We start from the raw sequence: 11,410 nt of genomic DNA, 5'->3' as shown, positions 1-11,410 counted from the left end.
AGAAAACATCCTGCTTGTTAGCTCACCTCCAGTTTCCAACAGCCTGCAGTCAGAACCACCTGGAGCCTTCCCTGTTTTCCATCCCCTGGCCCTTGCGCCTGCCCACACCTGTGATGTCTCTGACTCCCTTGCTGGAGCAAGCCGTGAATACTGTTTCTCATTTGGGTGGTCTTCCTTCATTTCTACGTTTGAGTTATTGTAGCTGAGAACAGAAGGAAGGCATCTGCAAAAAATGTTTTATGCTTAATGAAAAGAGTACAATAAACATTTCATATATGACATCAGTTAAACTCTGAAAAAAATACAGAATGAATACCAAAACACTGAGGAGTAATCTGTAGCACTAGGAAAAATTGTTTTTCTACTTTTCTGTATATTTTTCTCCTTTTGGCAATAAACCTGTAATCCTTTAAGAATTCATGTGTTGTGGCCGGGCGCGGTGGCTCAAGCCTGTAATCCCAGCACTTTGGGAGGCCAAGACGGGCGGATCACGAGGTCAGGAGATCGAGACCATCCTGGCTAACACGGTGAAACCCTGTCTCTTCTTAAAAAATACAAAAAAACTAGCCGGTCGAGGTGGCGGGCGCCTGTAGTCCCAGCTACTCCGGAGGCTGAGGCAGGAGAATAGCGTGAACCCGGGAGGCGGAGCTTGCAGTGAGCTGAGATCCAGCCACTGCATTCCAGCCTGGGCGACAGAGCAAGGCTCCGTCTCAAAAAAAAAAAGAATTCATGTGTATAGTCTTTTTCTTGGAATTAGAATGATTTGATGAGTGGTTTGATAGAACTTGTATTACTTGGTAAGCAGTTTTTAAATATTCATGTTTACTTATAAAATTTAAATTTTTTATTTGTATTATCTATATATTATTTAATGTTACTGTTCTGGTTGTTAAACATTTTGAGTTATCTTCCCAGGTTGAATGATTTATGGATGAAAGCACTATTGTACATTTTTGTACATTGTATCATGTGACTAGGCCAGATTCCTCTTTTCTGTCCTTTGGTTTAATTTCTTTGGTGTATTCACAAGCTTATACTTCCACATATTAAAAACATTTTTATCTTACCTCTGTAAAGACAAAAAATGGAAAAAAAAAAAGGCATTTATCCAAATTCCAAGTTATTCAAATCTGATTGAATACAATCAATGTAAGACTTAAAATTGCCAAATGTGTGGGGTTATTATATCTTAACTATGGCCAAGAACAGTCTTTTTGGTATAAATAATTTGAAATTATTTTATGGTAGTTTGTGTAAATACTAGAAAGGAAATTAAAGCCAGGCATGGTGATTCATGCCTGTAGTCCCAGCTACTAGGGAGGCTGCGGCAGGAGGATCACTTCAGGCCAAGAGTTTGAGGCTGCAGTGAGCTACGGTCATGCCACAGCACTCCAGTCTGTCTCTAAAACAAACAAATAAGCAGGCTGGGCACGGTGGCTCACGGCTGTAATCCCAGCACTTTGGGAGGCCGAGGTGGGTGGTCAGGAGTTTGAGACCAGCCTGGCCAACATGGTGAAACCCCGTCTCTAGTAAAAATGCAAAAATTAGCTGGGCTTGGTGGCGCATGCTTGTAGTCCCAGCTGCTTGGGAGGCTGAGGCCAAAGAATTGCTTGAACCCAGGAGGCAGAGGTTGCAGTGAGCCCAGATCGCGCCACTCCACTCCAGGCTGGGCAACAGAGCAAGAGTCGGTCTTTAAAAAAAAAGCAAAGCTACTTAATTAAAACAAAACCAGCAGCCACAGAGATATACAATAGTACCTCTTGAGTTTCACCTTCTGCAGCTTTAGTTACCCTGAGTCAACAGCCACCTGGAAGAGATGAGTACACAGTACAAGAAGATATTGTGAGACAGACCACATTTACAACTTTCATTATAGTATAACCGTTACATTTTATTATTGTTAATCTCTTAAGGTGCCTAATTCATAAACTTAGTCACAGGTATGTATGTATAGGAAAAAACAGTATATATAAGGTTTGTTATCTGTGGTTTTAGGCATCCACTGGGGGTCTGGGACTGTGTCCCCCGTGGATAAGAGGGTAACTGCTGTATCTTTTAGTAGAAGCAAGAGTAGCCCCATGTGGGGGCAAACACTGGACACCGGTCAGTTTCAGCTCCTCCTGCAAAGTGAGGGTATCCTTGTGGCTCAGCCCCGGGGCCCCCTCTGGTCACCTGTGGCTCCACAGTCTGGTTCTTGAACCCAAGGGCAGACAGCTTGCTACAGCCCAGGCCTGAGGATGCACTTCCTTCACCAGGACCCATGACCCCTGCCCACAGACCTGTGGAGCTCAGGGCATCCTCTGATGCAGGTTGGTCAGGACCTGCCCTGCCTGCACCAACAGGTTCTGCTTCTCCATCTGACCTGGCAGGCCTTGCACTCTTCCACCCCCTGCAGAGGACTAGGTGTCTTGAACTTCCAGAACGCAGCCAGGGCCCTGTACTTGGCCTGGGGAGAAGTTGGGAGGCCTAAGCAGTGGTTGGGGGCCACAGCAAGGCATTGCACACAGTGTGGGTTTTCTTTCTTTCAGGGATTTATTAAGGCATTGAGCACAGTGTAATCTCTAGCCAAGTGAAATGAATCCAGGGAAATATATCAGGACCTGAGGGATGTGCTTTTAAAGTTACTGGAAAGGATGATGAGCTGAGAACGTGTGTACAGCCACGCCTAAGCCCAGCGACCACTCTGTGCGGTAAACGTGGTCTGTCCATGTTCCTCAGTCAGGAGGTTCAGGCTCCCGGAGGGCACCTGAGGGTTCCATCACTTTGCTGCCCAACAAGCACATGCCCCCCACCTGGTGCCAAGCGGCAGGAAAGACCCCTGCACCACACAGCTGCAGGAGAGCATCCACGGATGGAGGGACTCAGCTGGCCTGGCCACAGTGCGGGCACGGAGGTATGAGGCAAGCAAGGGCAGATCTGAGAGCCTCTAACACTAAGCGTGTGCAGCTGGTGCAAGGCGTGCTCCCAGCGGGTGTAAGGAAGGTGGGAGCCACAGCCTCTTCCTGGGCCCAGAAGCAGCCGGCGCCAGGAGATGCAGGCCCAGGGAATCTGTCTAAGGCAGCTGGGTCTGCACCAGCCTTCTTTCCATTCACAACTCACTGCTCCTGGGAGAGCAGGAGGGGCACACCTTTCAAGAGAAACTGATAAGGGAGGAAAGGCAGGAGATGAGGCCAGTTCCACCAATGACACCTCGGGCCAGGCCTCACTGCTGCAGGCCTCAGCTGGAAGCTCCGGGCTGCTCATGGTCACTGGCGGTGCTGAACTGTCTCTCCACTTTCTTCTGGTCCTTGATCTTGAGTCCAATGTCCACTCTCTTCTCAAAGAAGTTCACCAGCACGGACTCCGTCAGAATGGAGGCCAGGATCTGCTCGAAGGAGATGCACCAGTCGGTGTCAACGGTGCCCCCGATGCGGGCTGTGGGGCTGTAGGCCTCCCCTCCCACCAGCACCGTGTCGTCTGCGAGGTCTTCACACTGCAGGGAGCCCGTGCTGACCACCGAGTACGAGGACATGGACATGTCGTCTTTGGTTTCATCGTCAGACAGCAGCTGGGAGGGTGAGCCCTGTCCCTCGCCGCTGCCCCCCTCCACCACCACCTGGCTCTCCTGTGGGGCTTTCCCGAGGTGTGTGTCTCCGCCGGCTTTGGCTTGGGGGTCTCCTGCAGCTGGGGGCTGAAGCTCCCTGGCTGCGTCCTGATGGGGTCCGGGTGCTGGTGGCTCGTCCTCCTCAGTGGCACAGTCCCTGGGCTTCCTGCCTGTGCGGGCCGAGAACTTCTTCCCCACCTCTCCGATGCGGAGCAGGAGGCTGGCCACGGTGGCGATGGCGTGGTACAGGTCCTGCTCCATGGGGTCTTCACTGAACATGTTGTAAAGCGTCTTGCACAGCTCAATGAACTGCTCCTTTTAAGGAGAAAAACAGAAGAACAGGGAGATGGTAAAAGACCAGTCAGACGGGGTCCATATTAGCCAAACTGATGACAAGGGACAGCCTAAGGATGTTGGCTGCCATCTTGTTAATCATCTCCACGAGCCTCATCAGTCCATCTCATAGCTCAGGACACAGGCTCAGAGAGGGAGAGTGGCTCGACCAAGGCCACACAGCTCTTCAAAAGGCTTTCCCCTCTAGCTGCCTTTCTCGGCACGTAGAGGGTGCCGGTCTGACCTGGAGCCTCCCTGTTTCTAGGTCTGTTCTGTTGGCACAGGGAGATGGATTTCTACGACGACTCTAAATCCAGTCAGTACAAGGACTTCTCCGTTGTGTTTTAGAATCACCTTTGGCTTTAATCAGAAGCAACCTCAACTCAGCCCTTGAATGAAGCTCTTTATTTTTTTTCTTTTTTCTTTTTTTTTTCCTTTTTGTGGAGAACAGGGTCTCGCTATATTACCCAGGCAGGTCTCGAACTCCTGGGCTCAAGCTATCCTCCCGCCTCTGCCTCCCTGAGAGCTGGGATTACAGGCGTGAGCCACCGCGCCCGGCCTATTTTTTATTTTTTCTTGAGACAGAGTCTCGCTCTGTCGCCCAGGCTGGAGTGCAGTGGCTGGACCTCGGCTCACTGCAAGTTCTGCCTCCTGGGTTCACGCCATTCTCCTGCCTCAGCCTCCCGAGTAGCTGGGACTACAGACGCCCGCCACCTCACCTGGCTAGTTTTTTTGTATTTTTTTTAGTAGAGACGGGGTTTCACCATGTTAGCCAGGATGATCTCCATCTCCTGACCTCGTGATCTGCCCGTCTCGGCCTCCCAAAGTGCTGGGATTACAGGCTTGAGCCACTGTGCCCGGCCAAATGAAGCTCTTTAGAAGGTGATGGTGAGGAAAGTACAGCCTGGGTCAGCTGGGGAGGGGGGTCCTGACGATGGTGGGTGCTAGGTCCTTAAGCCACACATCTAGGTCCCCTGGCTCAAGAATGGGAAGAATCCTCATCACACGTGGTGCCCACTGTCCAGGCCTGCCGGGGGACTGGTCAGACTGCAGGGTCTCCTACTAGGCACAGCTAGGCTGTGGGTCTGGCCCAAGGGCCATGGTCAGGCTGGTGCTCCGGACTTGCCTTTGGCTCAACACTTGCAGTTTGAAGCTGGGGTCTCCCATTTTCTGGCTGTGAGACCCTTGGCAAGACACCACGCTCCTGACCTGCGAGACCAGTGAATGAAGAGTGGGTGTGGAGGGTGCATGTGAGCCTGCGTGTGCAGAGCCCTGGGCAGCGCTGGGAGGGTGCAGGGCGTGGAACGCATTCTTGTCAAAGGTAGCCTACGAGCCTCTGGCTCCTGGTTCACGGACGCTCCCTCAATCTGGACAGCGGTCACCATGGAAACATGCCCCTGTACAAGGCCCTGGAGCAACTGGCCTCCTGTCTTTCTGGAACCATCACTGACTGGCAACTAGGACTAACGGGTTCTAGAGGCAGGGAGGAGCCTTCCCACCCACCAGGAGATGCTGCATTGTGGGTGCTGTGATATGAGGGCCCAGTCTTGGTCAGAACTCTCCAGAAATGTCTATTGTGGGCTCTGATGGAGCCTACCTGGTTCATCTTGGGAAGATCCTTAATCGTCTCCTTCTGAGCCTCTTTCTCCTTGGCCCACATTCGAAGGTAGTGCCGATAGTCCGGAGAGCTGGTCCCCTTCTCCTCTGCGGGTTAGGAGGAAAGAGATTCATCTTCGTCATGTGAGAGAGAGGGCTGGGGGCTGACGGCAGGGAGAGGAGGGCGGGTGTCTTCCGCATGGAGCTACCGCAGCCTGTTACAAAACACCCTGGCATTTGGGAAGGCGGTCATGGGAAAACCACCCACAACAGCCACAGGTTTCTCCTAAATTGCTGAAGTGGTTGGACCGAAGCTGGTGACAGTGGTCCACACTGTCTTTCCTCGGATGAGGAGTCCCAGGGCAGCTGGAGAGAAGCTGGCAAGAGGGTGGGGCTGGCTGGGTGCCCGCGGGGCTGGTGGAGAGCGCAGAGCCTCCTGTGCACCCCGAGGCCTGCTCCCTGATCAGGGGACGCATCCGCCATCTCCCAGGGTAGGGGGCTCCCTGGCAGTGACTGGGGAAAAGACCAGCCAGCAAGAGTGCCTCCACGCTGGGGTCTCTAAGAACAGCAGCAGAGAATGGCCTGTACCTCCTCTCTTTTCCTGGACGTCCTCACCGCCACTTCCTTCTTGCTCTTCCTGTGGTAGTGTTTCTGGACCAACGCAAAAATAAAAAGAACATGGAGAACATTCTGCTGTTGGGACTGCAAGCTCCTGGGGTCCTTGAGAGATGTAGTCTGTGTTTCTGTACAGCCCGCCCCAGGCCAGGCCCTGGGGGCAGGTCCCCCATGCCACGCCTCCTGCCTGGCCCGCCCCGCCCCGCCCCGCCCTAAGGCACCACAGCAAGGGCCTGAGCATTCCCGCACTTGGTCGGGTTAAAACAAAAGCCGCCAAACGCTCACTTCCTCTTTTCCAAATGAATACAAGTCTCAACATGCTGGTTTTGAAGTGAACAATGATGCGGGCTACAGACCAGTCTGAGGACTAATGAATTCTATAGTTCCTGCTAGAACTCAGGGGAATCCTAGTGACGCCTTCCACCAGTGCCTGCTGTGCCTGTTAGAGGGGTTGTCTGTGCACAGCTCCTGTGCTCAGTGCAGCGTTTCGGGGAGGACTACTCTTGCTGGAGTTGGCGCACACTATACTCCCTGTGTGGGAACATGCACCTGAGGAGGGAAGCAGCCGACCAGCTCTCCTGGAGCTGTTCCCCAGAGGCAGTGTGGCTGGTGGGGGCACCTCAGGCACGTCGGCAGCACCCAGTTCTGAGCTGCTCTTGCTGGCTGTGTGGTGGCAGTGAAGGGCACACCTCCCTGGGCTCAGACATCTCACCCTGGAATGGAAGCCCTGCTTCCTGGGGGCCATGTGCGGTCTGAGGCCAGGGCTCTGCACCACCATGCCGCTCCCAGAAGCATGTGGGACAAGCCTAGAGTGGCCTGCTGGTTCCACGTACAACAGAAGGTGTACCTGCTTCTGTAGTTTCTGTCCTTGAAATCAAGGTCCTCAAGCTCAAGTCAGCCTCTGCCACTGTCACCAGGACTGCCATGGGCACCTTGGTACACACTATTTTTGGTTTTCTGAGTCAGTTCCTTGGTGTGCATTATCCCCCACATGAAATCACCAGGTGGCATTATGGTCAGTTTTGCAAGTGTGCTGCATGTCACCAGCTCGACTGCCCAAGCCCAGGGCCTAGAATGCTCCCATCACCTGGGATCAGATGGTCCCAACAGGCTTTAAACATAGCACAGGGATGACTTCTAACAGGCACTCAACATGCGTGTTTTTCCTTAACAAAAAAAGTGATGTGGAGCATGAAGATTTTTCCTAGGAAAGCATCCACTTTTCTTTCTAGCCTCTACTCAGCCACGCTGTCTTTCACACGCTCCAATAGCATTTTATATTTTTCTACTCACATGAAGACAGAATATCTCTAACATGTGGCTGCAGAGGCCATGCCCTGGGCCTGCTTGGTGCCTAGTGTGGGGGCCTTGTTTACTCCCCACCCACAGCAGACATGGAGGCGGTGCAGAGGAGTGGCTTCGCTCTGGATCCTTCTCAGGACTTATCCCCCACAGGATGAAGTCCCAGAGGGGTCCCTGGGACAAAGAGCTTCCAGGGTTCCTGATAGTGCAGGAGAGTGTCAGGAGGTACAGGGGGCGCCCCTGCCTTCCAGGGACTGACCTTGAGCCTCCCAGGGCAGGAAAAGATCCAGATCTGAGGCCAGAGGAGATGCTGGAAGGGACAGCAGAGGAGAGGCAGAGGGGCAGAGAGGGGAGAAGCCAAGGTCCAGGAAGACAGGAGACACAAGAGAAACAGGAGTGAGGACATCCACAGGGGGCGGCCCCAGCCCCCGCCAGCATGGCAGGGCCCAGCCCATGGTCCCCTGGGGAGAACCCCATGCAGCCTGCTCCCTGAGCCCAGGTGGGACTGCTGGCCACTGCCCGAGCCCCGCAGGAAGGCTGCGGTGGCTGCAGGGTGCTGGCTGGGCACGTCAGGTCCAGTGGCCACTCACCTTCCGAGGAGCTGTCCTCTGTGAAATAATGGGCTGCCTCCAGGGCTGACTCGGCTTCCTCTGGGCTCAGAGCTGTGCCCGGAGAGAAGGCAGAGTGAGGGCAGGAGGAAACAAGGAGATCCCCTCAAAGTTAGTTCCCTCCAGCCCTGGGCAGAGGCTTGCTTTCCCCGCCCACAAGCCTGGCCAGCCCCACCACCTGCCCATTACAGTGCCCAGTAATAGTTTTGATGGTGATGATTGGTTATTTGTTACTTTCCTTTTTTTTTTTTTTTTTTTTGAAAAGAAGTCTTACTTTATCGCTCAGGTTGCACTGCAGTCACATGATCTTGGCTCACTGCAACCTCCGTGTCCTGGGTTCAAGTGATTCTCCTGTCTCAGCCTCCCAAGTAGCTGGGACTACAAGTGCGTACCACCATGCCCAGCTAATTTTTGTATTTTTAGTAGAGACAGGTTTCATCATGTTGGCCAGGCTGGTCTCCAACTCCTGACCTCAAGTGATCCACCTGTCTGGGCCTCCTACCGTGCCCAGCTGCTTTTGTGACTTTTTTTTTTTTTTTTTGAGACAGAGTCTTGCTCTGTGGCCCAGGCTGGAGTGCAGTGGCACCATCTCAGCTCACTGCAAGCTCCACCTCCTGGGTTCACGCCATTCTCCTGCCTCAGCCTCCAGAGTAGCTGGGACTACAGGTGCCCACCACCACGCCCGGCTAATTTTTTGTATTTTTAGTAGAGACAAGGTTTCACTGTGTTAGTCAGGATGGTCTCGATCTCCTGACCTCATGATCTGCCCGCCTCGGCCTCCCAAAGTGCTGGGATGACAGGCGTGAGCCACCGTGCCCAGGTCTCTGCTTTCCTGACTTTTACATTGTATTTGAAAAGGAAATACATATCCCAGGTAAAAATCCAATCAACACAATTAGGAGTCCAGTGAATGGCAGCTGCCCTCCTGTCCCAATGACCATCTGGCCAGTGGACCCTTTGGGGGCGTTTCATGCTTCTATGGGCACACAGAGACCGGCCATGCACAGGCAACTTGCTGCTCTCTCTTTGGGTAGCTCAGAGGTCGTGCTGCGCCGTGTGTGCTGGCCTGCCTCATTCAGTGCAGTCTTTGCTGGAAGTCACCAAGCAGTACCCAGGGTTGCAGATCACATGGTCCTGGGTGATTGTGGCAGGGCATGGGCCGCAGCCCACCAGAGCCCAAGTGTTCTCTGTGTCTGGACAGGACAGGGCAGGGCAGGCTGAGGGGGCTCAGGAGTCTCAGGGTAGCCCCGCATGCTCTCAACCCTGGGACCTAGGCCCAGTGGGGTCTGTCCCACCAGAGCCTCTTTGGTGAGCCAGCCACAAACGAGAACAGCTGTGTCTAGAGCCTTTCGGCTCCGGAGGCACAGAGCAATGGCCTGTCAGCTTTAAAAATCACAGGTCTGGGCCCCATCACAGGCAATCAGGAGAGAATCTTCTCAGGTGAAGCCCAGCCCCAGTACTCTAAAAATCCCCAGGGTCGGTTCTGAGGGCAGCTGCTGACCTCAGATGGCAAGCGACAGCAGGGACCTGGGGGCAGGTCCAGCCAGAGCCGAGCGCCTGGCCCAGGATTTCCACCTGCCTCGCCTTTCTTTCTTTCTATGATGGAGATGACCACTCCTTGGAGCACTGTCCATGCAGCCACCCCTGCTGAGCCCCCAGACAGCCTGTCGCCAATGCAGCCCTACTAGGCTCCAGCACCGCTGAGAGGCCAGAGAGAAGTGGCCCCTCCTCATGGCCATGTGAGGATTCTCCAGCTGAACCTCTGGGAATAAACCCTTAAGAAACTTGACAAATTAATGCAGCAGTTTCAGTTCCAGCCCTGAAGCTCCACTCATGGCCCTCCTCGTGGGTTTTGGGTCCAGCTGCCTCCTCGGTGGGAGTTCTGTTCCCAGTGGTGCCCGGTCACCCATGGGATTCTCCTCCATGTCCTCTCCCAGGCCAAGGCCCTGCTCTTAGACCTCTGTCAGGTGCTCAAGCTCCCGTTCCCTCTCCTCCAATGTGAAACTCCAGCCTGTGGAGCTGCTGTGCCCCCTTAAGGCCCCACAGTCCCACAGAGGCCTGTCCTCTGCAGCTGAACTTCCGGACAAGTGGGAGATCCTGGCTGGGGAGTGGGCGGGAGGCTCTCACCTGGGGGAAGGTGTAGCTTGTAGAGCACCTTGAGCTTCTCTGTCAGGTCCCCGTGGTACATCCCGCCTGTGGAGAAGGCCAGGGAAGGGGCTGGGGCTGGCAAGATGGCTGCAGAGCCCCTTCCACGGGGTACGAGTGGGACCCTCTTCACAGCCTGCGCTGCCCAGCTCCCTCCTGGAGAGGTCACGGGGTGAGTCCCAGGCCTCCTGTCTCCCTGGTGCCCTGCTGGGAAGGCTCAGCCCTTCCCTGGGGCTGGCAGACCAGCTTCTAGCAGCCCCACACTGCATGTGGGAGGGGAGCGGGCAAGGCTCCTGCTGGACCCCCTCTCGGCTCCTGTGGGTAAACTGTTCTTCCCGTATCTAGAGCCAGGGGCACAAGCAGCCCCCTGCTGGCTGCAGTGGGGACAGACAGGAGATGCTGGCATTTGGAAGGCTTCCTGGGAAAGGGTAAGGGAGGGTCGGCCCCTGGGAGGCCCTGCAGGCACTCACTCATCCCCGTCACGAACTCCTTGAAGTTGATCAGCGAGTCCTTGTTTTTGTCCAGGAGCCTGAACATGCGACCTGCCAGCACAGGCGTGTGGGAGCCGCAGGCCCAGGGTGTCAGGCTGGCAAAGAGTTCCCGGAACTGGCTGGCATCAATCCGGTACTGCTCCAGGTAGGGCAGGCTGGGGTCCCGACGGCCGGCCACTGTGTGGCTGCTCCCCCAGTACTGGCTCGCCAGGTGCTTGGCCTGTGGGACACAGTCTGGTGAGATGGCCCAGCTGCTAAGCCTGTGGGTGGAGGGGACCCCTAGGCTGGTGATGTGTCCACCTCCCCCTCCATCCAAGCCTGCGGAGCCCTGGGTTGGTGAGCACTGGCCAGACACCGCAGCACCTCCTGAAAGCTCTCAGGGTATCATCAGTCCCTCGTTAACAGATGGGGAGGGGGTTGGCTGACAGAGTCCTTGGCAGCCTGCAGAGGGCAGAGCTGGTCTGCTGGCCCCAGAGAAGGGCTGAGCCTTCCTGGCAGGGCTCCAGGGAAACAAGAGGCCCGAGGCTTGCTCTCGCTCCTGTGACCTCTCTAGGAGGCAGGCAGAGCTGGCTCAACCGTTGTGACACCAGGGCCACAGTCCAGTGGCCACCTTGAGCACAGAACCTGAGGCAGCTGGAGAGGTGGATGTGAACTGGTAACAAGAACAGAAAGGCAGTCATTCCAACTATCAAGGCTGGGTCTCTTGCTAAAAGCACAAGAGCAAGAAAAATTATCTT

The 11,410-nt window shown here is 54.7% G+C and overlaps 1 protein-coding gene across 2 annotated transcripts in view; it reads right to left on the bottom strand.

Annotated features, from left to right (window-relative positions):
- Positions 1-1,874: 1,874 nt before the first annotated feature.
- Positions 1,875-11,410, bottom strand: part of TBC1D9B (TBC1 domain family, member 9B (with GRAM domain)) — a 39,368-nt gene continuing 29,832 nt past the window's right edge. The window contains exons 15-21 of one of the 2 annotated variants that reach the window (XM_011976857.1): positions 10,653-10,893; positions 10,165-10,230; positions 8,020-8,091; positions 7,689-7,739; positions 6,101-6,163; positions 5,514-5,620; positions 1,875-3,898 (exon numbers count right to left, since the gene is read on the bottom strand). In XM_011976857.1, coding sequence (XP_011832247.1) covers positions 3,218-3,898; positions 5,514-5,620; positions 6,101-6,163; positions 7,689-7,739; positions 8,020-8,091; positions 10,165-10,230; positions 10,653-10,893 — 1,281 coding nt within the window. In that variant the 3' untranslated portion in view covers positions 1,875-3,217. The remainder of the gene's footprint in view (positions 3,899-5,513; positions 5,621-6,100; positions 6,164-7,688; positions 7,740-8,019; positions 8,092-10,164; positions 10,231-10,652; positions 10,894-11,410) is intronic. The other variant, XM_011976858.1, reaches the window with a different exon arrangement.

Source organism: Mandrillus leucophaeus, unplaced genomic scaffold (genome assembly GCF_000951045.1).
Source record: "Mandrillus leucophaeus isolate KB7577 unplaced genomic scaffold, Mleu.le_1.0 Scaffold170, whole genome shotgun sequence".
NCBI lineage: Eukaryota > Metazoa > Chordata > Mammalia > Primates > Cercopithecidae > Mandrillus > Mandrillus leucophaeus.
Note: the sequence above shows the minus strand (reverse complement) of the source record. Positions and strands in the feature narration are given on the sequence as shown.